General features: G+C 41.3%; 1 protein-coding gene across 1 annotated transcript in view; it reads left to right on the forward strand.

Annotated features, from left to right (window-relative positions):
* The first annotated feature begins 23,454 nt into the window (after nucleotides 1–23,454).
* The window catches only part of ESM1 (endothelial cell specific molecule 1), an 11,167-nt gene continuing 8,081 nt past the window's right edge, over nucleotides 23,455–26,540 (forward strand). Inside the window, 2 exon segments of the mRNA XM_069096517.1 lie at nucleotides 23,455–23,720; nucleotides 23,722–24,050. Coding sequence (XP_068952618.1) covers nucleotides 23,572–23,720; nucleotides 23,722–24,050 — 478 coding nt within the window. The 5' untranslated portion in view covers nucleotides 23,455–23,571.

Here is a 26,540-nt window from a genome sequence, read left to right on the forward strand (position 1 = left end):
ATTCCTATTCTGGGACTTCAGGGAATTCTTGAAATTCTGTATGTTTCCTTTAAAAACAAACAAAAAAACCAAACCTGGTATAATTGGGTTGCTCAAAATCATCCAAGAACAAACACTAGAGAGTTTCCATTTAGAAGCTGTAAATCTTATAATTGCCTGAGTGACCTGATTTTGTGCCAACCAATGGAACTGTGAGGTTAATTAAGAACAGAACCAAAATACGTGGTGACTAACTCCAGGGCATGCTGGCCTGGTGTTCTCCCTCTAAAAGAGTGACAATACTTCCAAATGAGAAAGCAGCAGCAAAAGAAGCTAAAGCAATATGGTGAAGCTTCAAAAGATGGCGGTCTTAGAGAATAGTAGTAGAAGAGATGGCTAGATAGAGGGCTTGGAGTCAGGAAGACCTGAGTTCAAATCTAGCCTCAGACACTTACTAGCCATGTGACCATGGGCAAGTCACTTAACCTCTATTTGTCTTAATCAACTGAACAGGAAAAGGAAAACCACTCCAGCATTTTTGCCAAGAAAATACCATTAGACAATATTGGCATTCTGTGGTCTACAGTGTCCAGAAGACTCAGACACGACTGAATAAGCACAAGTAGCCGAGAGGTGGATGGAAGCTGTTAAGTCAGAGCAGTAGCAGCAGTAGCAGAGAGCCGTAATGGCACCAGAGGGATGAGCTTCCAAACTACAATGGGTCAGTGACACCAAGCAAAGGTCAATCTTTCTTCCATGTGACAATCCTCCAAATAGTTAAAGACACTTATTCTCCTCTTTTTACGGTTAAACTCCTTGAGAAGGCTGCTGTGGTAGGTGTCTCTACTTCCCTTCCTTTCATTCTCTTCTTAACTCTTTACAGTCTGGCTTTTGATCCCATAAAAACCAAAATTGCTCTTTCCAAAGTAACTAACAATGTCTTTATTGCCAGACCCAGTGACCTTTTATCAGTCCTCATCCTTCTTGACTTCTCTGCAAACTTTGACATTATTGATGCCCCTTTCTCCTTGATACTCTGTCTTCTCTCTAGGTTTTCATGACACCATTCCCGCCTGCTTCTCCTCTTTCTCTCTATTTGACCTTCCTTTTCAGTCTCCTTTGCCAGATCCGTATCCAGGTTATGCCCGCTAACTATGGATGTCCCTCAGGCTCTGTCCTGGATCCTCTTCTCTTTTCCTTCTATACTATTTTATTTCATGATTTCATTAGCTCCCATACATTCAATTATGATCTCTATGCTTGGGGATTTTCAAATCTACTTATCCAGCTCTAGTCTTTCTGCTGATCTCCAATCTTGCATCTCCAACTGCCTAATGGACATCTCAAACAGAATGTCCTGTAGTCATCTTAAACATATGTGTGCAACTGAATTCATTATCTTTTCCCCCAAACCCTCCCCTCTTCCTAACTTCCCCATGACTGTTGAGGGCGCCACTATTCCTCCAGTCAGCTAGGCTTGAAACCCAGATGTACTCCTCACTCTCTCTCACTCCCCCTACCTGATCTGTCACCAAGTCTCTCTCTCTTTTTTTTTTTTTTTTTGCTTTTTGGACAGCAGTTGGGGTTAAGTAACTTGTCCAAAGTTACATGTCTAGTTTTTTTTTGTGTGTGTTTGTGTGTTTGTGTTAAGTGTCTGAGACCAGAACCGAACTCGGGTCCTCCTGACTCTGGGGCCAGTGCTTTTACTCACTGTGCCACCTAGCCGCCCCCAAGCATCTTTTTTTTTTTTTTGCTTTTTGGAGGGCAGTTGGGGTTAAGTGACTTGCCCAACGTCACATGGCTATTTGTGTGTGCGCGCGTGTGTGTGTGTGTGTGTGTGTGTGTGTTAAGTGTCTGAGGCCGGATCCAAACTCAGGTCCTCCTGACTCCAGGGCTGGTGCTCTATTCACTGCACCACCTAGCCACCCCTTCTGTCTCCAAGTCTTGTTGATTTTATCTTCATATTATCTCTCATTAACTCTTCCCTCTCTCATCTGACCCAGTCACCATTGTCCTGGTACAGGCCCTCATCACTTCACACCTGTACTATCACAATAGTCTGCTTGTTGGTCTCCCTGTTATGAGTCTTATTATCTACTTGGCTGTCAAAGCATGCCAAAACTACAGGTCACCCCATTAGTCAGCACACTCTGGTTGGCTTCCTGCTACCTCTAAGATCATACCCCTGCTTGGCATTCAAAGTCCTTCATAACCTCCCCTCACCCCTGTGTTTCCCCTGTGTACTCTGTGATCCAGTGTCACTCTCCTCATTGCTGGGTTTCAAATAAGACAATCCACCCCTCAATTAGGTGAAGATAGGTGGCACAGTGAATATAGAGGAATAGGGTCTGAAGTTAGGAAGACTTGAGTTCAAATCTGGCTTCAGGCACTTAGCTGTACGAACCTGGGCAAGCCCCTTAGCCCCTATTTGCCTCAGTTTCCTCATCTGCAAAATGTACATAATAAGATAACCTACCTCCCAGTGTTGTTGTGAAGATCACATTATATATATATGACTACATATAGTAATTATAAAGCATTTCACACAATTCCTGGTATGTTGTTGCTGCTGCTGTTGATCCTTCAATTTTGAAGAAAATTAACGACATCATGGGGTGATGTCAAATCATGTGTAAACTGGATTTTGAGGCAGAGTTGCACAAAACCATCAGCCTCACTCTTTTTTCCCAGAGTCATTTAAGTCCAGTGGCAGGACAAAAGTCAAGCTGACTGGCCAAGGCTGGGAATGCAGTATGACCTTGGCATCTTCAATGTCTGACCAAGTTCTAAGTGTTTCAACATATTGTTCCCATCTGTCCATTCCAGTAGGGGCAGTCTTCACATGATTGGGGTAGACACCCCTGGACAACTCACTGACCAGTTTTGAGGCCTGTCAGTTACCTCCAACCTGATTTGGTCCATTTGCTGAGTGGTTACTGCTGCACATGCTACAGCTTCTTGGAGCCACAGTGGATAAGAGTTGGGTGGCAGGTAGAGATCAGAGGTGGATGGGCAGCTCTGAAAAGGACTAGGCAAACCCCCACACCAGAAGTGCCAGTCCATCCTGAATACTCCATATTCCCCTTGCACAGAATCAACATTACTTACATATTGGTGTTTATAATTATTATTATTATTTTTCCTCACAATAACCCTGTGAGGTGGATGGTACAGGTATTATTCTCTCCATTTTACATAATGCTGACCTTTCCTGAAGCAATTTTCTGGGCATTGCAGAGTCTGCTGCAATTCTATCTTGGTCCCTCAGGGACAGGAGAGCACAAAGTCTGGAATTCCTTTTATCCTTGAGCTGTTTAGTGTTTTACTCAATGAGTACTTCCTAAATATATTTACAAACCCTGCTATGACCAGTATGCTGTCCAGAAGTGATGGTGCACATACATACTACCTGCTGTTAGAAATTTAATTGGAGACTTCCTGTCCAGTCTGGAGGTGGGGAAAGGACGGCTTGGAGGGGAGGGGTAAAGGGAGCTGGGTGGAAAGGGAGGGAGGATTCTTACTTAGGCTTAGTAGCCCCAATGTCTCTTCAACTCCGATCAATGCAATGAGCATCCATGATTCCAGAGGACCCATGAACAAGCACTCCTAAAAGAGAACAGAAAGATGTATACATATATGTATATGTATATATAGATATATACACACACACATATATATTATAGCTTTCCCTATTAGTATCTCCCTCAGTTATATTGTATATATTTATATATATACACATACATATATGTATATATCTGCATATATATAATTTGTATACACACATATATGTGAGGGATATAACCATTGAAGAACTTTGTTTTTCTTGACTATGTATATTTGTTAAAAGGGTTTTGTTTTTTTTCTCTTTTTTTCTTTGTCAGTGGGTGGGAATAGAGGGAACAGAGAGAACATAGCCTTTTTCTTTAAATTGGAAAAACTAAAATTAAATTTAGAAAAAAAAATCTCTTTTCTCACCTAGGATACTTTCCCTCTTCACAACTCAGTCAAATAAACAAGGAAGGAAGAAAGGATAAAGCAAGTGCCAGTTAAGTCATTTAATCTTCACAACAGTGCAGTAAGGTGGGCAGTATTTTTTATTCCTGTTTTACAGCTGAGGAAACTGAGGCAAGACAGAAGTTAAATGATTTTCCCAGGGTCACATGGCTACTAAGTGTCTGAGACCAGCTTTGAACTTGGGTTTTCTGCTGGATGCCTAGCTGCCCCCCAAAGATTAGGATAGTGTTGACTGGGCAGCTAACAAAAGCCAGGGCTTTCTATTCCCATTTTTCTCATCAGAGGTTAAGGACTGAAATATAGTATTTTAAGACTAGAGGTGACATTTTACATTTTTCAGGTAAATAGCAAATGTTCCATTGTTAGGTGAAAAGCCCCTCATTGACAGTGGGTCAACAGAAGCAACTGGTAGTTTTAGCTGCTCATGAAATTAAAGGCACTTCGAAAAATAGAATGTAAAGGTAGAGGCCAATTGAGGGGTGTGCTTGAGCTGATGCAAACTGGCTCACAAAAGCCAACTGTTAAGTTTTCACCTTGAGCATTTAACTTGGAAACTTAATAATAACTTGGAAACCAGCAAACACTACAAAAATCAGGGTTTGATTTATTGTTTTGTGGATTGTCCAGACTTAAGAAAGTGATGGAAAAAATGTTTAAAAGTGTGTCTTGGGCTCATTTACATTTTCTTCTAGAGAAAATTGTTAAACATTTACCAGTATAGATCTAGCAATCATTCTGATGATGGCTCTTCTAGGAGGAATGTCAAAGGGAAGATAAAGGAGCAAGCATGCAGAGTGACAGTGACCAGCATCCAGAGCTAACCTCTCAGCTCTGTACCTGTGGTATGCATTTCAACAGCAAGAATGCCAACAGTGAACATGTATTAAGCATCTCTTGGGGCCAGAGTTCTAGAGAGAGACTTAGTGAGATAAAAGTTATCTTTACAATTTAACTGAGGGAGATACCAATAGGGAAAGCTACCACATACAGTATTAAATAAAAAATACTTTAGGAAGTTACAAAACTATGCATGATGCAAAGTACAAGGTAGTAAGCTTATTACAGACCAGCAGAACGAGGGAAGGCTGCTTGGATAAAGTGTTTATACTGGTGGGCAGGATGAACACAAAAAAACAGTTGCATGGTCTTGTAAGAGGAATATTAGGAGTAATAAAGTGTAGAATGAGCTGAGGTTGAGAAATGAATGTAAAGGACAACAAAAAGGACTTTGCCATCTCCAGGGCAGGGACAGATGGGGGAGGGAAGAAAAAAAAATTTACATGATCATTTTGTTGTACATTTAAAAGGAATAGCAAGTTGTACATGGTAGATTTGCCGTTTAATGTGGAATCATCCTTTTTATGCTTGTTTTATTCCATAAATTAAAAATAAAATAAAGTTTTAAAATGCTCGTTCTATTCCATGAATTCAAAATAAAACAAAATTTTTAAAAAAGCTATGTTAGGGGCAAAAGGCAGATCAAAAAAGGGACTGGACTATGGCCCTGTGTGGATAGGACAATGATGAATCAACTAACAAGGATTTTAAACTGCCTACTATGTGCAAGGCACTATAACTGTGACAAATGATAATCCTGAGAAAAAGAGTTTCTGAGTAAGTGGTACTCATTTTATTGATTAGGCTAGCCAGTAATCAATAAATGGATGGTTAGTGGTTTCTCTCAATAACCAAAGACACTAAGGGAGACCTTGAAATGCCTTAAATCCCTTCTGGAAGGGGAACTCCCCTGACAAGTGGAAATCAGCCCTGGTAGATGGGCATTTAATGAAGAGGTGGGTTAGAAGTCTTCATCTCCTCCTGCTGAGAACTTCACTTGTTCATGAGACTCAGTAGCTTCAAAGCATCTGGGCAGGGAAAACCATTTCCATCTGGACCTTTCTGGCTACTTTTCTCCTTCATGAGCTGGGTTATCCTGTAGTTTGTTTTTTTGTTCTTGAAGAGGACCATGACATCAGGAATGTGATGCCATGACTGGCAAATGAATTGGGTTCAAGTGAGGGAGGGCTGTGCAAAGTCTCCAACCTCACTTTCTCCTCCAGAGCAATCTGGGTCCAGTGGCAAGAAATAGATTAGGATGACTGGAGATGGCCCTAGATGCAATGGAAGACTTTGGCCTTTTAAATTTATTTTCCAGGCCTTAGTTTGACTGATGCAATGCCCATTCAGTGAGTAAGGCTAGATAACAAATGAGGCAAAGAATGACCTCTTTTACCTAGTTTTAAAAAAGAATCACAGATTGGGTTGTCCTCAACTCTAATGGAGGGACTCAAGGACTGGGGATTCTTCCCCAGGCAAAGGCTTGCTGAGACTGGATTCCATATAAATTCTAAACAGAAAGTAGGTCTCCCAGTTGGGTGGGGTCCTACCCAAAGTTAAGAAGCATGTGCCTTGGGGTCTAGAAGCAGTTTCATCAGTAAGCATGCCCTTCAGAGGTTGACTAACCTTTTCAGGAGTTGAGCCTTAAAAGAAATAGGAAGAAAAGAATGGATCACAAATTCATTATTAGTATAATAGCATTATGTTATTAATATAATTAATAATGATACACTAATATTAATAATATAATTAATAATAATTAATCTAATAGCATAATATTAATTTCTCTCAATAACAGACACTAGAGAGAAGACAGAAATACTCATATCTTAGGTGGCATCAGTTTTCATTGCCAAGGAACGTGATCCATCAAAAATGGAATTGCACCTAAACACCTAGCTGTTCCCAATACATACAAATTATCAGGCCCAAATGAACTGCCTCTTAGGCAGCTAAAAGAATTGGCAAACATGATTAATGAACTTCTATGAAGAGGTCTTTAAAAAATCTTGTGAATGGGACGGGTGCCTTAGACAGGAGATGGATAACTTTTGTCCCGATTCTCAAAAAAAAAAGGAAAAGGATAGTCTTCAAATTACAGTGCTATATAAATTAGTGCTGTTGAATTTGACTTTGGTTCTTGGTAAAATTCTAAAAATATGCTAATATATAGTACTATACTACTAAAAATATACTATTATGATTGGCATATAGCGCTTTAATGTTTATAATCTCATACTTACTAGCAGTGTGAACCTGGGCAGGTCACAAACTCTCAATGCCTTGAGAATCACCTTAGGACTTACCTATCAAGTCAAGGCAGCTAAGTGGCTCAATGGATAGAGCCCTGAACCTGGAGTTAGGAAGGTTCATTTTGCTGAGTTCAAATCTGGCCTCAGGCACTTACTAGCTATGTGATCCTGAGCAAGTCACTTAACCGTGTTTGCCTCTGTTTCCTCATTTGTAAAATGGGCTGGAGAAAGCAATGACAAATCACTCCAGTATCTTTGTCAAGAAAGCCCCAAATGGGGTCATGAAGAGTCAGACACAACTGTAAACAACTGAACTAATCAAGCCATAGATTGCGATCTCCTTCAGTAGAGGGAATTTCCACACTGGAAGTTCCTCTATGCAGAAGAGACCATCTATAAGATACTATTAAAATTATAGTTTGTGAGCTACAAGAAGTAGTTGGTAATTCCAAGGAATTAGCTTGGCTTTATCATGTTCCTTCAAAGGTCCCTGACAGTAGCTGAGTGGTGACACCTACCTTTTTTATTTCTTTCAGTTCTCTGGAATGTTTTCCATCTGAGCCTGGTGACAGGGATATCTACCCTCTGCACAGTAACCCTATCCCTGGAATGTCCTCCCTCTTTATTTTTGCTGCCACAATCCTTATTTCCTTTCAAGTCTCAACTCAGGTGCCATGTCATATCATGTCATTAATTATCCTTAATAGAAATTCTCTCCTTCTCCTCTATTAGTGTTGTCCCCCCTCTGCCATCAGAGTGTGAGCCCCCTGTGAGGAAGGACTGTCTTAATTTTCCATTTGTGCTCCCCTCCCCAACTTGGCACAGGGCTTTGTGCATAAAAAGCATTCAGTGAATGCTTTGTTCTCTCATTCATTCTTCAAAGTTACCTCATATCTGTGCACAAGTTGTGCCCCTAAAATAAAGACTCCTTGAGGGCAAGGACTGTATTTGTACATAGGTATAAAGATGAAATCTGTGAGCTCCCACTAAGGAACTTCCACTACCAATGCAAACTGGCACCTCCTTGTTTTAGAATTGTTGGAGGGTGGGAAGGAGGGAACTGAGAGATTGGTTTCCTCAGTATGTCAGAGGTGGAGACTTGAACACATCTTCTGGTTTGCCTCTCTACCTTGTATTTTTCTGTTGTTTCATTCCAGTTGTGTACAACTCTTCATGACCCATTTAGGCGCTTCCTTGGCAAAGATATTGGAGTGGTTTGACATTTCCTTCTCCAGTTCATTTTATAGAGGAGGAAACTGAGGCAAGCAGCGTGAAGTGACTCGCCCAGGGTCACACAGCTAGTTAGTGTCTGAGGCCAGATTTGAACCCAGGAAGATGAGTCTTTATGACTCCAGGTCTGGCACTCTAATCTACTGAGCCACCTGACTGCCCCACCTTGCATTAGACAGGTTAATTAAGTCTTGGTTCAATTAAATAAAAGACAATGAAATTCTGGAAAGTAGAGCTAATTTTAATGGGGGAAATTAGTTTTGTTTGACTATCCAAGCTTGTAAAAGGGACTTTTTTGTTTTGCTTTCCCAGTGGGGGTGGAGTTTGGGTGGGTAGGTAGGAGAGAAGGCAGATATTCATAAATATAAAATACAATTTAATTAAATAAAAAGAAAACTAGGCTTTGGGTCATATCTGTGTTTAAATCCTCCCTCTAATATCTAATTAATTGCATGAACTCCATGCACATCACTTAACCTCTCTAAACCTTAATTTCCTCATCTTCTAAATGGTTATAATAATATTTACACTATTTCTACCTCACAAGGTCATTGGAAGAGAGTATTTTTCAAACCATAAAGTTTGATACAAAAGTGAGATTTTTTTTTGCTTGATTAACCTCATCTTCAAATGTTTTACAAATATTATTTCATCCTTACAACAACCCTAGGAAGTAGGTGTTATTATTATTCCCATTTTACAGATGAAGAAACGTGGGCAAAATGAAATTCACTGACTTGTACAGGATTATACAACTAGTCAGTGTCTGAGGCTAGTTTTAAACTCAAAGTTTCCTGATTCCAGGTTCAGCGTTCTACTCGCTGTATGACCTAGCTTCCTCCAGTGCACCCAGGTGGCCTAAATGATAGTAGCATTAGATAGATTGATTTTGAACCTGTCAGATGATTGGACAGTCATGGATGTATGTCTACTTGGAGAAAGGTGTCTCGTTTGGTGTGCTCTAACTCTGTCTATAATTTTCTGCTTTTTGTTGCACTGATATGATCGAATTTGCCAATGACCTAAACTGGGGAGAATGAGTTAATAAGCTTCATGGAGGAAGAGGTTATCTGAGCTGAGCCAGGTATTCATGTAATAGGAAACACTGGGAAGTCATAGGTCTCAAGCTGGAAGGGACCTTAGACACCACTGAGTCAGTCTAATGCCCTCATTTTCCAAATGAGGAGAGTGAAGCGGGTACCCAGGTTATATAGGAAGTATAGGTAGAGTCAGAGTGAGAGCCCAGATCTTCTCGCTTTCAGCCAAGCTTTCTTCTCATTATAGCATGCTGCCTTTTGGTAAGTGAACAATACAAAGAATAATGAGAAGCTGGTACAAATTAATTTAACATTACCAATAGATTACCCATCATTGAGGGAAGATGGTAGAGAAATAGTCTCGAAGCAGCCCTGCAGACCAAAGAATATGACCACCCTTTCTCTTGACTCCATGATTAGAGGGGAGTGGCCTATGATGGAAAGAGATGCAAAGGATATGGTATTTTTAGGGGAGATCCAGATTTCAGTTAAAGAGGTGGAAGGAATGAGTAAGTAAAAGTTTGGGTATATTAGAGAGCTTATTGACAACAAAACAAAGGGTCCAAAGGGCCCAGTGATTGGATGAAATGGGTAGGAGTAGAACTGGAAGAGTAGGAATGGTTATAATGATGCTATCACGAGCTGCAGAATTGTATGTTACTTCATTCCCTGCCAAATTTAAGATAGGTTTTGGAAGCATGGTATTTTAGCTAATGTTTCTAGTGTAGATTTTAGGCTCTGGGGTCTGGTGACGGTAGAGGTAGGATAAAAGGCTAAAAGGCAGCTAGTGATTCCTTAAGAGGTCTCTCTCATCTTCCAGTGTTATAGCTCATAGATTGAGCAATACAGCTCTTGGTTATATGAATAGCAGGTAAATGGAATCATAATGGAAGATTCTTCAAAAAGAAGAATTTACTGCAGCTGGTAGTGCAGTAAATAAAGCATTGACCTTGGATTCAGGAAGACTTTGAACTTTGAACTTGAGTTCAAAATTGCCCTTAGACACTTCCTAGCTGTGTGACCTTGGGTAAGTAGCTTAACCTTTTCCTGCCTTAATTTTTGGACTGCAAAATGGGGAAAATAATAGCACCTACCTCAAAGGGCTGTTGTGAAGATCAAATGAGATATTTGTAAAGTGCTTAGCACGGTGACTTACACAGAGTAGACACTTAATAAATTCTTATTCCTTCCTTATAATAATAGCTCAATTTATAAAGATCTTTTGTTGTTTGGTCATTTTTAGTCATGTCTAACTCTTTGTTACCCCTTTTTGGGGTTTTCTTGGCAAAGATACTGGAATGATCTGCCATTTCCTTCTCCAACATAGGTCTTTATAACATTAAAAAAAAAAAAGACACTTCAAAACAACCACGTGAAGTTGTCCAAGTATTATAATCCCCATTCCACAGATGAGGATACTAAACCTCAGAAAGGTTAAATGACTTGTCCAGAGTCACATAGCTTATAACTAAGTCAGAATTCGAACCCAGGTCTCTTGATTCCAATTGCAGTGATCTTGGCAATATACAATGCTGGCTCTGGAAACAAGATAAGAAGAACACGTCTCAGCATTGCCCTTCACTAGTGAAAGCCCAGAGGAAAAGCAGCCAAGTCTCTCTGGCCCTGGAATAGGAGCAGCATTTAAGAACTAGAAAGCAGCTCAGAAATCATCTAGTCTTTTGTTTTATAAATGAAGAAACTCACGCTTAGAGAGGTTAGATGACTTGCCCAGCAATTTGGTGCCAGAACTGCGAGTTGGAACCTTTATCTAACAAGATGTAAAACTGACAAGATTCACTTTTGCCTTTCAGTCAAGCAGGATCCTAGGAGTCCTTTATGATCTTCCCATAGTCTCCAAACAATGACTTTCAATTGTCTCCATTATAACCTTCAAAATCTGAAAATAGTCAAATGCAAATGAGTGGATGGACCACAATGCCTTGTAGTAACCATGACCTCAGTGAATGTTTTGCTTTCAGGCAGATCCTCTCAGTACATTGGCAATGGGGCATTCTTTCAAGGTCTCAAAGCAGTGTATGCGTGTTCAGGGTGTACTAGTACTTCTGGTGTCACGGCTTGCCCAGAACTTTTCAGGGCTGCTATCCACCTTTGGTGTCTCTGGCACTCAACTCTCACCTGTGGCTTGAAGAAGCTGCAGCATGTGCAGTGGCCACCTGGTAAAAGCCATCTCAGCAGACAGGCTAAACCAGCTTGGAGGTAACTGACAGGTCTCAAGCGTATCAATGAGTTGTGGGGTATCTATCCCAAGGATGTGAAGACATCCCCCAGCGAATGAGAACCATTTGTTCCATTGGGCTTGAAGGTGGCTGAAGCAGGTTCTGTAGAGTGCTTAGAGCTTGGTCAGATATCTAAGACACCAAGGTCATCCGCTGCATCCAGAGCCACAGCCAGTCTTCTTGACTTTTGTCCCGCTACTGGACTTTGATGACTCTGGAAGAGAGTGAGATTGATGACTGTACAACTATGCCTCTCTTGAATCCAATTCATGAGCAAGTCAAGACATCACCCTGTGATGTCACTGGTCCTCTTCGAAAATGAAGAATGAACAACAGTCTGTCTCTCCTCAACATCTTGTCTGAGAGGCTATGTTTCTTCCCAAGATGACTTTTGTCAGTTTCTCTTATGTATGTCCTTTTTCTGTCCCCTTCAGCAACTAAAATGTTCGTGTGTAGAAGGGGCAGTACTTTGCACAAGAAAAAAAATTCTAATGATTAGAGTTGTGCTGAAGTAGAATGGGGGTAGCTAGGTGGCACAGTGGAGAGAGAGAGCTGAGTCTGAAGTGAGGAAGACTCATTTGCCTGAGTTCAGATCTGGTCTCAGACACTTACTAGCTGTGTGACCCTGGGCAAGTCACTTAACCCTGTTTGCCTCAATTTCCTAATCTGTAAAATGACCTGGAGAAGGAAATGGCAAACCACTCCAGTACCTTTGCCAAGAAAATTCCAAATGGGTTCATGAAGAGTCAGACATGACTGAAAAAAATGACTGAACAATAAGAAATAGAGTGGACGCTCAGTAGTGTGTCCACTGTCATCAGAGATCTTCAAACAGAGGCTAAGTGGCAGCTTGTTAGGGATGTAAAAAAAAGAAGACGGTGGGTTATGTAATATCTAAGTTTCCTTCCAGCTCTAACAAGTCTGTGATTATGTGGGTTGTGACCCTATGCTCTGTACACTACTGCTGCTTTTGTCTTTTGATCTGGATTTCTCTCTTTCTCCTCTTGGTACAATAAAATAGCATTGTTCTCTTCTACCTAGGTGAAGACAATTAGGTGGCCCAGTGGATAGAGCTCTGAGTCTGGAATCAGGAAAACCTGACTTCAAATTTCAGCTTCAAACACTTCTTAGCTATGTGTGACCTTGGGCAAATCAGTTAACCTCTGTCTCAGTTTCCTTAACTATAAAATGGGGATAATAAATAATAGCACCTACCTCCCAGGGTTGTTGTAAGGATCAATTGATATAATATTTATAAAGCACTTGGCACAGTGCCTGGAACACAGTAGGTGCTTAACAAATGCTTGTTCCCTTCCCCTTAGGGATATTATAGAAGGGATTCCTATCTAGGTCCAGACTGGATTAGAAAACTTCTAAGGTTTCATCCATTTCTGTGATTCCATGAATTTTGCATTTGGCCCAATACCAGGTCTAGAGAAAAAGCAAACAGACTACATGGACTGTCCTTAGAAAAGTCATCCCATTTCTCCCCATTAGGTGTGGTCCTGGGCCATACTTTCATATACAGAGCTGATGCTGCTGGTCTCCATTGCTTGGGACTGTTTTTTTTTTCCCTTTAGTACTTATGTATTCACAGCATCTCACTCAACTCCCCTTGTGACTGACAGCAGGCTAGCAGACTGCCCGTGGTTAGCAATACAAACTAGTGCCATAGAATCTGTGACCTGGGCCCCACTAGGGTCACATTCTAACACCAATACTGCCCAGCAAGACATAGTGCAGCTCTCTTTGTTCTGACCCTGTCTCCCAGTCCTCGTGGAGGATGCTGACTTTTAGAAATAAACAGGCTTTTCTGGGTAGGAGAAGACCAGAATATACAGGGCCCCAAATCAAAATGTATCAGGAAACCCACAGACAAAACTGAATTGTCTGAAAACTCAGGGAAGAGACTGATTTAAAAGTTCCATAGGCAATGTAAGATTCTGTCTTATTTGGGCTATACTGGGTTTCTGAATAATGACATTAATTAGTGATAATGTATATTTGGTCACCTTCATCTTGTGCTTCTTCTCACTGACTTGTCAGACACTGGAAGAGGCTGTTAGTTGTGGTTATCAGAGGGGAGCATTTACAATCTCTAGCTTCAGCTTTCTTTTACTATTTGTTTTCTTAAATGCTCATTAGGGGTCTCTTTAAGTTCATACCAGAAGAGACACACTAAGGCCCTGTTAATGGAGTTGCAAAATGCTCCAAACATTCTGTAAAGCAATTTTGATCTATGCCCCAAATAATATGAAACTGCTAAAGTTCCAGCTGAAGAAGAGGTTCTGAACACCTTTAGGCTCCTTTCTTGTGGCAAAGCACCTGGTGCTGATTCTATTCCAGCTGAGATTTACAAGGTAGGGGCTCCACTGCTCATATAAAAGCTGACTGAAATATTCTGGGTTATATGGAAAGAGGAGGTTATCCCCTAGGAGTTCAAGGACGCCTCCATTGTCCATCTCTATAAAGGTAAAGGAAATAGATTGTCCTGTGACAATCACAGGAGAAGCTCCTCTCTTAGTCACTGCTGACAAGATTCTTGCCAGAATCCTCATTACAAGGCTGATCCTTCACCTGGTAGATGGTCATCTACCTGAAAGCCAGTGTGGCTTCAGAAAGTGCCGAGGAACATTCGATATGGTGTTTGCTGCCTGACAACTCCAGGAGAAATGCCAGGAGCAGAACAGAGGTCTGTACACAGCGTTTATAGATCTGATAAAGGCCCTTGATGCTGTCAGTCATGAGCGCTTATGGAAAATTAAGTCAAAATTTGGTTTCCCAGAGAAGTTCATCAGCATCGTATGTCTTTTTCATGGCGTCATGCTTGCCCAGGTTGTAGGTAGTGAACAATGCTCTCATGCTTTCCCAGTCACCAATGGAGTGAAACAAGGCTGTGTGCTTGCTCCCATGCTTTTTAGTATAATATTTTCAGCCATGTTGTCAAATGCTCTCAGTGAGGATGAGCACGGCATCAAGGTCAGCTACCACACTGATGGTAAATTCTTCAATTTGAAAAGACTACAAGCCAAGACCAAAGTGGAGGGAGTGTTGATGCATGATTTTCTGCTTGCAGATGATGGTGCACTCAATGCAGCCTCTGAAGCTGAGATGCAACAAAGTATGGATCGATTCTCTGCTGCTTGTGCTAATTTTCCCTTACAATGAATACCAAGAAAACACAGGTGCTCCATCAGTCACCACCACACCATCCATACATGGAACCATCAGTTAGAACAAATAGAGAAGTTTGAATGCTGTGTTGGTAGTGTACTGTCCAGGGATGTACACATTAATATGAGCTTGGTGCAGGCATTACCAGAGCTAACTCAGTGTTTGGGAGGCTCTGAAAGAAAGTATGGAAGAGAAGAGGTATTAGACTGACTACTAAACTGAAGATCTACAGAGACCTTGTGCTGACCTCATTGTTGTATGCCTGTGAAACCTGGACAGTCTACCAGCGCCATGCCAGGAAATGGAATCACTTCCATTTAAATTGTCTTAGTAAGATTCTGAAGATCACCTGGCAGAATAAGGTACCAGACACTGAGGTCCTTTCTCAAACTAAAGTGCCAAGCATTCAAACTCTTTTTCAGATAGCACAACTCCAATGGGCTGGCCATGTTGTTTGATAGACTATTTTATGAAGAACTCACACAGGGCAAACATTCGCATGGTGGTCAGAAGAAGTGATACAAGGATGCTCTCAAGGTCTCTCAAGAACTTTGGAATTGATTATGTGACATGGGAGACACTGGCACAAGACTGTGCAGCTCTATGAGCAAAGCAGAATTGAAATAGCTCAGGAAAAAGTGCAACATGTGCAAATTTAGAGAATCCCCCCCAAATGTTCACTGGGACTATTTGTGTCTGACCTTTGGGGGGGGGGGCATTCCGGGATCGTACTGGTCTGATCAGGCACAGCCAAACACAGTGAAACTTGACGTTAGTGTGGTTATGTCATTTTGGTCCTCTTTGAGAATGAAGGACAACAACCACCACTCCTTGGCATTGCTCCACAGAGGTCAAAGGTATGGAAAGGAAAAGTGTTCTTACGGCAGCACTTTTCATGGTAGCAAAAGTGGATGCTCATCAGTGGGGAGATGGTTGAAAAAACTGTGATATATGAATGTAATGGAATGTTATTATGCCAGAGGAAATGACAAATATGAAGAATTCAGAGAAACTTTGGATGACTTATATGACCTGATGCATCCCCATATCTTAGCAGATAGATGATAGACCGAAGGTGCAGAATGAGATACAAATTTTCACACATAATCTATAATTTGATTTGCCTGGCCATACTTGCTTAAGGAAAGGGATGGGAATGGATATGAGTTAATGGGAAGTGACAGAAAAACAAAAGGAAGGAAGAAAGGAAGGAAGGAAGGAAGGAAGGAAGGAAAGAAGGAAGGAAGGAAGGAAAGAGGAAGGAAGGAAGGAAGGAAGGAAGGAAGGAAGGAAGGAAGGAAGGAAGGAAGGAAGGAAGGAAGGAAGGAAATGTTCTCTCCTATGTCCAGGTTATTCTGTCTTTGAGTCTATGTCCACCTTTACCAATATGGGAACTGACTGACTTTGGGGATTTGCATCTTCCTCCTCAGGGTGCAGAAGACTTGGTGGGAATACATCTGTCTCTTACACTGCCCACTTGTGCAACAGCTTGTTGTGTTATTTCTCCCATAAAAAGATTAAATATTGGAACAGCTAGGTGGAACACCAGCCCTGAAGTCAGGAAGACCTGAGTTGAAATCTGACCTCAGACACTTGGCACTTACTAGCTGTGTGACCTTGGGCAAGTCACTTAACCACAATTGCCTTGCCTTTCCCCTTAAAAAAAATTAAATATTTACTTATAAGAGGTTAGAGTAGGTCTATTGTGTCTTTTTTAAGCCTTACTCTTTTAAAAAGAAGTTCTGCATTGAGAATACAGAGGATAGAGCATTGGACCTGTAATCAGGAAGACTTGAGTGCAAATTCAGCCTTAAACACTTACTAGCTTTGTGACCCTTGGACAAATCACTTAATGTCTGTCTGCCTCAGTTTCCTCAACTGTAAAATGGGGGTAATAATAACATCTATCTCCCAGGGTTGTTGTGAGGATTAAATATTTGAATAATATTTACCACTGTTCCTGGCACATAGTAGGTACTCAATAAATGTTTATTTCCTTCCCTCCTGATTTCTAACATAGTTTCATGCCCAATATTTTCATTTAACAATGCTATCTTGTGAGAATAATTTATTTTTTTGAACCATTCTGGATTTCCTTTTGTAAAAAGTAAAATTTTGGGGGTGGCTAGGTGGCACAGTGAATAAAGCACTGGCCCTGGAGTCAGGAGGACATGAGTTCAAATCTGACCTCAGACACAACATAAAAACTAGCCGTGTGACCTTGGACAAATCACTTAACCCCAATTGCCCTCCAAAAAACAAACAAACAAAAAGTAAGCTTTTATTAGCTTCTTCTACCATCATAGTATCCTATGTATTCCTCCCTCTCTCTCTCCCAAGAAGCCATCCCATGTAACAAATAGAATTTTTTGGAGAGAAAAAAAGAGTCAGCACAACTGATAGATACAATGAGAAAGTCTGAAAACATGTGCAATGTATAACACCTGTGGACCTCCCACCTCTGGTAGGTTGGGGATATTTTCTCATATCTTTTCATTCAAATCCTGATTAATCTTTGTTACATTCTTTTTTTTCCCATCATGTAGTTGTTCTTTCCACGTACACTGTTGTAGTCACTGTGTACATTGTTTTCTTGACTCTGACTCAGTTAATATAGATCTTTCCATGATTCTCTATCTTCACCACACAGCACAATTTCTTACAACACTGTATTTCATTCATGTGCCACAAATTGGTTAGCTGTTTCCCAACTGATGGGCATCTGCTTTGTTTCTGATTCTTTGCTATCCCTAAAAATGCTGCTATAAATATTTGTATAGGAGGAGTTCCTTACTTCCCTGGGATATAATTTCTGGGATATAATTTCAGGGATATAATTATATCCCAGGCTTCCCTGGGATATAATTTCAGGAATGGAGTCTCTGATTCAAAGGGTCAGACGATTTTAGTCACTTTATTTGCATAATCCCAAATTGTTTTTCAGAATGGTTTTGCCCTTCACATCTCCACCAATAGTCTTCCAAAACCCTCCAACATGGAATGTTGTCATTTTTGCCAATTTGCGGGTGTGTGTGTGTAGGGGCGGTGAGGCAAAACCTCAGGGTTGTCGTGATCTGCATTTCTTTTATTATTAGGGAGAGTATTCTTTCATGTGGTTGTGAATACTTTGCAATTCTCTTAAGAACTGCTTGCTCACATCCTTCGATCATTTATCTAGTGGAGAATGGCTATCCTTCCTGGATTTTCTTGCTGTTGTTCCATAATCTTTGAGACGTACATTAAGTATTCATTCAGTTTTTCTTCCTTTCATTTTCCTGATTCTTCTTCTTCTTAAATATTAAGCTCCTTATGGCCTTTATCTATTGATAATCACTCTTTGTTCTTTCTTCTATTAGTTCAATCTGTCTCTGTCTCTCATGGAATAGTGCACAAACAGGAGAGAATGTGTTGTATTACTTAGTCTTTTCATCATAATTACACTTATTTGCCCTATTGTATAAGTAATCATAGGATCAAGGATCTAGAGCATGGAAGAGACTTCAGAGGTCATCTCGCCCAATCTGCTTGTTTTACAGATAAGAAAACTGAGACTCAAACAAGTGACACACAGGTAAAGTGACAGAGCTGGTATTTGAACCAAGTTTTCTGATTTCATACTAAGCTCTCTTTCCACTACACTATACTGTTTCCTGGGGCAGCTAGGTTGTATAAAACGGATGAAGTGCTGGATCTAGAGTCAGGAAGACTCACCTTTCTGAGTTCAAATCTGGCCTCAGACCCTTATTAGCTGTGTGACCTTGGGCAAGTCACTTAACCCTGTTTGCCTCAGTTTCCTCATCTGTAAAATGAGCTGGAGAAGGTAAAGGCAAACCACTCCAGTACCTCTGCAAATGGAGTCACAAGGAATTAGATAAGACTGAACAACAACATAGTGTTTCTTTCTTGCTGAGTTTTTGTTGTTTACGTGCTTGTAAGTTGAATTGCTTGCCAATGTTTTGTTTCTTTGACAGAATGCCCTCAGAGCTTCCCTGTTGTTGAAGGTCCATGTTTTTGCATAAATAATGGGATTGTAGGATATGGTATTTTGAATTGCAGCTCAAGCTCTTCTACAATGCCATTCCTTTATCTAATTTCTTATGACTGCAGAATAACTCTGGGTCATTTGAAGGGAAATTCTTTCATACTTGAAAATCTTTATCCTGTCTACTTGCAAAATGTGTTGTATTTTTTGTTGTTTTCTCATTACTGAGTTTTGAGTTGCAGTCATGGATTTTTCTCCCCATATGATCAAAGATTTGTAGCTAGAAGGGGTTTTGGAGGCCATTGAACACAACCTTCTCATTTTACATGTGAGGAAACTGGGGCACAGAGACGTTAAGTGATTGCATGGTGCCACACAGACTGCAAGCTTTTGGGGCAGAATTTGAATCAAGGCCTTCTTGACTACAGTTCTAGTGCTCTGCACAATGCTATCTTTCAAAACACAAACAGCTTTTTCCTTGGCAGTGATCTGTGGATTTACTTAATAAGTGTTTTGTTGTCCGTATTCAAAAGTTCAGGACAGCTTTCTTGTATTATTTCTCGTGGCATGATATTGGGGTTTTAGGTTATCACTGAATCCTGGCCAATTGCTTAGGATTCTCTAGAATTCAGATGTTCTTTAAACTTTTGTTGCCTTTTGTTTCTCTTCTGGCAAATTTTCTTTTACTTCCGTATTTGTGTGTGTGTGTGTGTTCTAAATCTGTCATTTTTTTGCTTCAGGACTTCTACTTCTTTGGGAATAATTTCCATTGCATCTTCTTTTTAAGTCCCCCACTTTAAAAAAATTCTGGCTCCAGAGCTCTGATTTCTAACCTAATTTCATGCCTAATACCATTTTCTAACAATTTTCTCGTTCCTTACTAGACCCTTTTCAATAGGATTCCAAACTTTTCCATTATTATGTTTGATGATGATAATAGTCATAAGAATAGCTAACATTTACATGGCTATCATGTACCAGGCACAGTGCCAGGCACTTTACAAATATTATTGCATTTTATCTTCACAACGACCCTTGGGAGGTGGGTGCTCTTATTATCCCATTTTACATATGGGGAAACTGGAGCAATGGGAGGTTGAATGACTTGCCCAGGATTACACAGCTGATCTTCCTGACTCTAGGCCCAGACATTTATCTTCTCACCCTCCTAGCGGAAGGAAGCAAATTCTTCATCTTTCCCTAACGCCAGCTCCTCTTTCCAACTTCTCTCTTTCTTCTTTCTACTCAGCACTATTCCACCAATCACTTAGGCTCCACTTTTTGGAGATAGCTTTAACTCTTCCTATCTTCTTTATCTTACATAACAGATAAGTTGTTCTAGTTCTAGTTCTGTCATTTCCCCCTTTGAAATAGCTCTCAAAATTATTTCTTCTTTTCTGTTCCCATTATCTCTACTCTTATCCCAACCACCACCACTTCATTTCTGGATTTTTGTGGTAGTCTCTCAGCTGGCCCCCACCTCCATCCTTCCCTTCTTCCACGTTCTGTGCACCAGACACTGCCGTTCTAATCTGCCCCAAGCTCCACTTTAATCCTGTCACTCACTCCCCCCACTCAACAATCTTCCTTGGTCATCACTGTATGTTATATTATATCCCATCAAAACCTCTTTGCTTGGCTCTCAAGGCCTTCTGTAATCTGTCCCATGCTACCTATTCTAACTTATCTTCTACTACTCCCCAATGCAAACCTTGATCCCCATTTTCTCTGCACATGCTACAATTATTTTAGTTTCTGTGATTTTCTTCATGCTCACCCCTCTACTTGGAATGGTATCTTTCTTTGCTTCAGTCCATTCACATCCAAGCCATCTTCAAAGGCCAGTTCAAGCCTTCCCTGACTAGTCACAGATATTTTGAGCTGGAAGAGACCTTGGGCAAGTGACTACTTTCCTGGATCTCAGTTTCCTTATCTCTAATGTGGGAATATTAAGCTTGCTTTAAAGTTTCCACATTGTTGTTGGAGCAGGAACAGAAGCCCAGGACGCTTCCCACTCCATCACACTCTTTCCACAGACTTTCCCTGGTACAATGGGGGAATGAGAACAATTTATTCCAATAGCCACGAAGGCAGCTGAAGCAGGGCTGTGGAGTTCAGTTAGGCATCAAAGATGCCAAGGTCATCCACTGTATCCCCAGGCATCAACACTCAGCTAGACTTTTGTCTTGCTAGTGAACTTTGAGGACTCTGGAAAAGAAAGTGAGGCTGAAGACTTTGTGCAACTTTGCCTCACTTAAATCAAATTCATGCACAAGTCAAGACATCATCCAGTGATGTCATTGGTTCTCTTCAAGAATGAAGGAAGAACATCTTTCAGCATATGAAGCCTTCCATCTAACTGCAACCAAACTAGGGGAATGAAAAGGAAATCAAGGTTATTAACTGCTAGAAGAGCAATGCCCTTTTATTGACTGGTGTAAAACAAGTTTGAATTGTTTTTAGTCCTCACTGATCTCTCTGAACAGCTCTCTTACTTAAAACCATTGCCACACAATGAAATTTTTAATGATAGAGATTGTCTTGCCTTGTTTGCTAGTTTTCTCATGGATCTTAGGCTTTTCCCATACTGGTTATATGGGCTGAGGTTAAAGACCACAAATTATACTCATTTTGTATTTCTTTGCTTGCTTTTCATTTCCCTCACCCCACCCCCATCTCCCAAGGCCTAAAGAAGCAGGCACTTAGCCAGTCCTCCCTCATTAAGGTTTCAGGGAGTTGTAAGTTTGTTAAGTCGTTCGTTGAGTCCATTCACAGACCTTAGCAGGATCCATCTTAATCTCTTCTTAGAGGGGGAAAAATGATTTCTTTTAGGGAAGTTACTGTATTCATATAAGGCAGCTAGGTGGGACAGTGGCTAGAGCGCTGCAGGTCTGGGGTCTGGTTCAAATGTGGCTTCAGCCACTTAATAGCTGTGTGATCCTGGGCAAGTCACTCAACCCTGTTTGCCTCAGTTTCCTCATCTGTAAAATGAGCTGGAGAAGGAACTGGCAAACCACTCCAGTATCCTTTCTAGTAAATCCCCCCAAATGGGATCATGAAGAGTCAAAAATGGGTAAAAAAAGGACTGAACTGAATTGTATTCATAGAAAAGCTTCCTGTTAAATGAGTCAGAATTATAGAATGTTAGAACAGAAAGGAACCTTCTATAGAGGAGGAGACTGAAGCCTAGAAAGCTGAAGCCTCATTATCATTGAGCTGGTTGTCTTTTACAGAGAAATGCTTTTTTTTTCACTTTTGTTTCAGGGTCTACTAAGATCTTGGCAAGGGAAAGAACACTCACTGGACTTGGAGCCAGGAGAGACTTTCGTTCAAATTCTCCCTCTGACACTCACTAGCCATGGGACCTTAGACAAGTCACTAAATCTCTGAATCTCAGTTTCCATGTCTGTAAAATCGTTTAACAGCACCATTTACCTCCCACGGTTATTGTAAGTACCAAATGAGTTAGTGTATACAAAGTGCTTTGTAAACCTTTAAAGCACCATATAAATGCCATTTATTCGCTTAGGGTCCACTCCTGTCTTTATCTGAAAGCCTCTAAATTCGGTCGTTTTCCCCTCCTCCCTACCTCAGCTTGCCAGACCCTCAGGTCCTGCTAAAGAAGGCCCTTGCTCACAGGTGATATTCAGGATGTCTATTCTGTCTTCTCTCCAGTCTGGTTGCCGAAAGGGTGCTGTCAACCACCCGTAGGCTGTGTAAGTTTGTTCTGTGGCCTGCAAGGTTTTCCCCTCCTCAGGACTTCCCTCTTTGGAGCAGAGTTCCCATTTCCCTGCTGGCTCCTCTGTTTTCTTGGGATAGCTGCCTGGTCTTGGCATTTCTGAGTAAGGACTCTGACAGATGCCCCAAGGTGAGGGGAAGTACTTTGAATCTGTTCTGTCACTGGACAAGCAGGGCTGGTGATGGATTAGTCTTCTCCCCAGGCAGTTCTGGGTCAGTGGAAGTCCAACTGATAAGTTTTTTCCAGAATCGAGTAACCTAGAAACGCCGCCAGCAGGGGTTTTACCTCTTTTGTGCCTTTTTTTTCCTTGCATTGATTTTAAAAGTTCAATCATAGCCGTAATGCAACGTCTAAATAGAGCTGCAGAAATAGGTAGACACAAACTAAATGGATTGCTTTGGAAATAAGATTTTTTGAAAAGGGCGGCGGGGGTGGGGGTGGGGGGTGGGGGGGGGAGCCCAGCTAGAAAAAAAAATCCTTAATCAAATACTTCTTTTCTTCTGGGCATTGAAAAGGTACAATATAACCATTTCTTCTTCCAAGTGACCTCATGGATGTTGAATGAGTTCACGTCGGACTGTGAGGTCCTCGAGGTCAAGGCATAACTTTGCCTTTCTCAGTCACTCCAGCGTTTAGCACGGTGTTGGCACATAGGGGATTAATGCTTTACCGAATGAGGGCAAACACCAAAACGCTCCGTATTATTTTTTGAGTGGAGCTTCTTCGGTCCCAGTGATTCACTCGGATACCATTTTCCTCCTGACTTCAGGGGCTTCTTCTGCAAGACAAAAGCTTCGCTCTGTGAGGTGCCCTGTGTCAAAGCAGTTCCTGTCCTCAATGGTGGTGTGCAATCTCCGTTTTCCCCCCTTCTCCTCCCCCCTTTTGCAGACGTCCTTGAGCACTTGAGACGGATGTGAGAGGGTTTTTAGTCCTCATGCAAAACAACTAACTAAACATAACAGATGACATCAGCTCGGGCTTTTCAATTCCTGGATGGCAGCGGCGTGTTAATCCAACCTTCATCCTGGATTTCATAAACTAAAGCAAGAGAGGTTGGCAGGAGGACAACTCAGCCGGATTGAGGAAATTGATGACGGCGAAGCATGCGGGCAACCCAGCGTATAAAACTCATCCACTTGTAGTCCAATGCTCAGCCACGTCTTTGATTCTTGCCGGCTGCGCCCCGCAGCCCTGACCGCGGTGCTTTAAGTGCAGAGTTAAGTGCAGAGTGGGCTCGTCGTGCGCCAGCCAGGGAATCAGCCATGAAGGGCCTCTGGCTGCTGCTGACCGCGCTGCTGATACCTGTGCACCTGGAGGCGCCCGGGGGCAGTGACAGGTACGCAGTGGATTGCCCGGCGCACTGCGATCCCAACCAGTGCAAAAGCAGCCAGAGCTGCAAGCAAACCGTGCTGGACGACTGCGGATGCTGCCGCGTGTGCGCCGCGTCCTTGGGCGGGACTTGCTACCGCACAGTCTCGGGCATGGACGGCGTCAAGTGCGGCCCGGGGCTGTACTGCCACTTTTCCAACCAGGAGGATGCTTTTGGTGAAGAGTTTGGTGTCTGCAAAGGTAAACACGGGGCTTGCTTTGCCTGACTCACCAAAGCAACAGGTGGAGGGCTCTGCTCACTTCTAATACGTAGGGAGGTCTCAAACTGGAAAGGGACCTCGGCCGCCAGGGGGTCCATTTTACAGATGGGAAAACGGAATCCCAGGGGAAGCAGTTAGGTGGTTGGCTTAGTGTGCAGAGCACTGGACTCGGAGCCAGGAAGATCTTGGTTGGAATTCTACCCCCAGAGATTTACGAATTGTGACACCTGGACAAGTTTCAGCCTCAGTTTCTTCAATTGTAAAAATGAGTTAATATTATAAATCTAATAACTCATACCCGACGGGGTTATTGTGACGATCAAATAAGGTAGTCTAGGTAAAGTGCTTTACAAATGTTAGATGTCATTATTAAGTTAACTGCTTGAAGGGCGCACGGGGTAAATATCAGAGTTAGATAGATGAACCCAGGGTCTGTGGCTCCAGTCTCTCTGCCCTTTCCACTCTACTTTTAATAAGGACTCGGAGCAAAGATTCAGGTGGCAAGGAATCTTGTATCCTTAGAGAGGATACAAAAAGACACTACAGTGGTCAAGGACAAAGCTGAACACACACACACACACACACACACACACACACACACACACACACATAGAGCAATCGATCACTTCAGTATAGGAAGTCCGTCAGAGAAATGCCATCAAAGGAAGGTTGAAACATCTTCCTAGAAGAGCTATTAAAGACACTAGCTCGTCTTTTGTCTTGGATATTGGTGCACCTGCCCTAGAAGCAGTGAGCTTTACTGATTGGTGATTCTTTGAGCAGGAAAGGTTGTAAGGTTCAGACAACTCTAGCTAAAATATTCTTGGGGAGCAACAGTGGAGATTTAGGAAGAGGCTGGGGGAACACCATTAGTATTCCAAACACTCGAAAATGGATTCTCTGATAAACAGAACAAACCTCAGTCCCCTTTACACCAGAACTGACCATTCAGAACAATATTCAGGTACTAAAGGATAAATGAAATCTGAAGGAAAGAAAGAGATAGAACCAGGGACAAGAGATCCGCCACAGAAGTTGATAGGACAGTCTCCTTCCTTTTTAATCTGCTTATTAAAAGCAGAGGGAAGCGTTAGTAGAATTCATTACAACTTGAGTGCTTTTAATTTGAAATATTTTTGAATCAAGTTTTAATCAAAAGAGCAATGCTTGTTTAAAAAGCTTTACAACATCAGGAAACTTCCTTCTCTTCTTTAGGAACTATGACAGTAGTGGAAAAAACCTAGTAGGTGGAAAGAGCTACAAAGTGATCAAATTTACAAATTAAAGAAAACTTTTTTTAAAAAATGAAAGCACCAAAACATTTGATATCTTTCTTAATAATTTCCCCATTGAATGCATTTGTAATGAGACTGTACCTTTAAAAAAATAATGCAACAATCTAGTATTGAAATGTTTAAGTTTATCTAATAATTCCTCAATATTTAAATTTGATTTAGGAATGAACAACTTTCTCACTCTCAGAAAATCTCAAGAACTAGGAAATGTATCTTTTAAATTCTAGGTGGCTGTTGTTATTAATGTTGTTGTAATTACCATTATTATCTACCAATGTAGCCATTTGAAATAGTAGGAATAATGGAATTTAATGCAATATCTTATTTATTTGGGAAATTCTCTCTCTCTCTTTCTCTCTCTCTGTCTCTCTCTCACTTTCTCTCTCTCTCTTTCACACACACACACACACACACACACAAGCACACAGCTTTTGTTTGAATAGGATCAAATTTTCTGTAAATAGCAGGTCTTATCAGCTAAAAAGACCAAGGTTTCTTGCAAGGAAAGTCGAGAGGAAGTGGTTAACACAATCATACTTATAATGTAGAGCATTATAGGCTGTAGATTGCTTTTCTCTTGGCATGAAAAGGTCTTTTTAACTGTATGCTCACATATGAGTAAAGAGGCAAGTTTCAGAGATTCCAAATTCTTGCAGCAAGTGGCTATTCCACTGGTTGATGCAATAGCTGTTAAGCGATGCTGGTTCTAAAGAGAGTTTTAGGATTCCTCTTTCAGGCATCCTTCAGATTCTAGATAAATTTTACTTTAGGTACTTTTTACTCTCCTGGCATGAAACACTGATGGGGGAAGCTTTTGTGAGCATCCTAGAATGACATTTTGAAAGCTATTCCATTTTGTTGCTGTAGAACTAAGTCTTTCAGCTATCCAAAGCATCTCATGTTTGGTTGGGTCTGAACGACCCCAAACATCCAGATAAAAACTGGTAGTTTATCCAAGTATCTAGTCATCCAGATGTTTGATGCTGTATGACCAAAATTTCCATCAGCCAGTAGTCACTGAATCTCTGTACTATGTTCCTAGCACTGTACTTTGTTTTCTGGAAGACTTTTAAAAAAAGCTTATTTGGGAATTCAATTGAATGTTTGAGCTGTCTCTCTCTCTCTCTCTCTCTCTCTCTCTCTCTCTCTCTCTCTCTCTCTCTCTCTCTCTCTCT

Source organism: Petaurus breviceps, unplaced genomic scaffold (assembly GCF_028583685.1).
Source record: "Petaurus breviceps papuanus isolate PSGF00001 unplaced genomic scaffold, PetGlider_PUasm1.0 229, whole genome shotgun sequence".
NCBI classification, from domain to species: domain Eukaryota; kingdom Metazoa; phylum Chordata; class Mammalia; order Diprotodontia; family Petauridae; genus Petaurus; species Petaurus breviceps.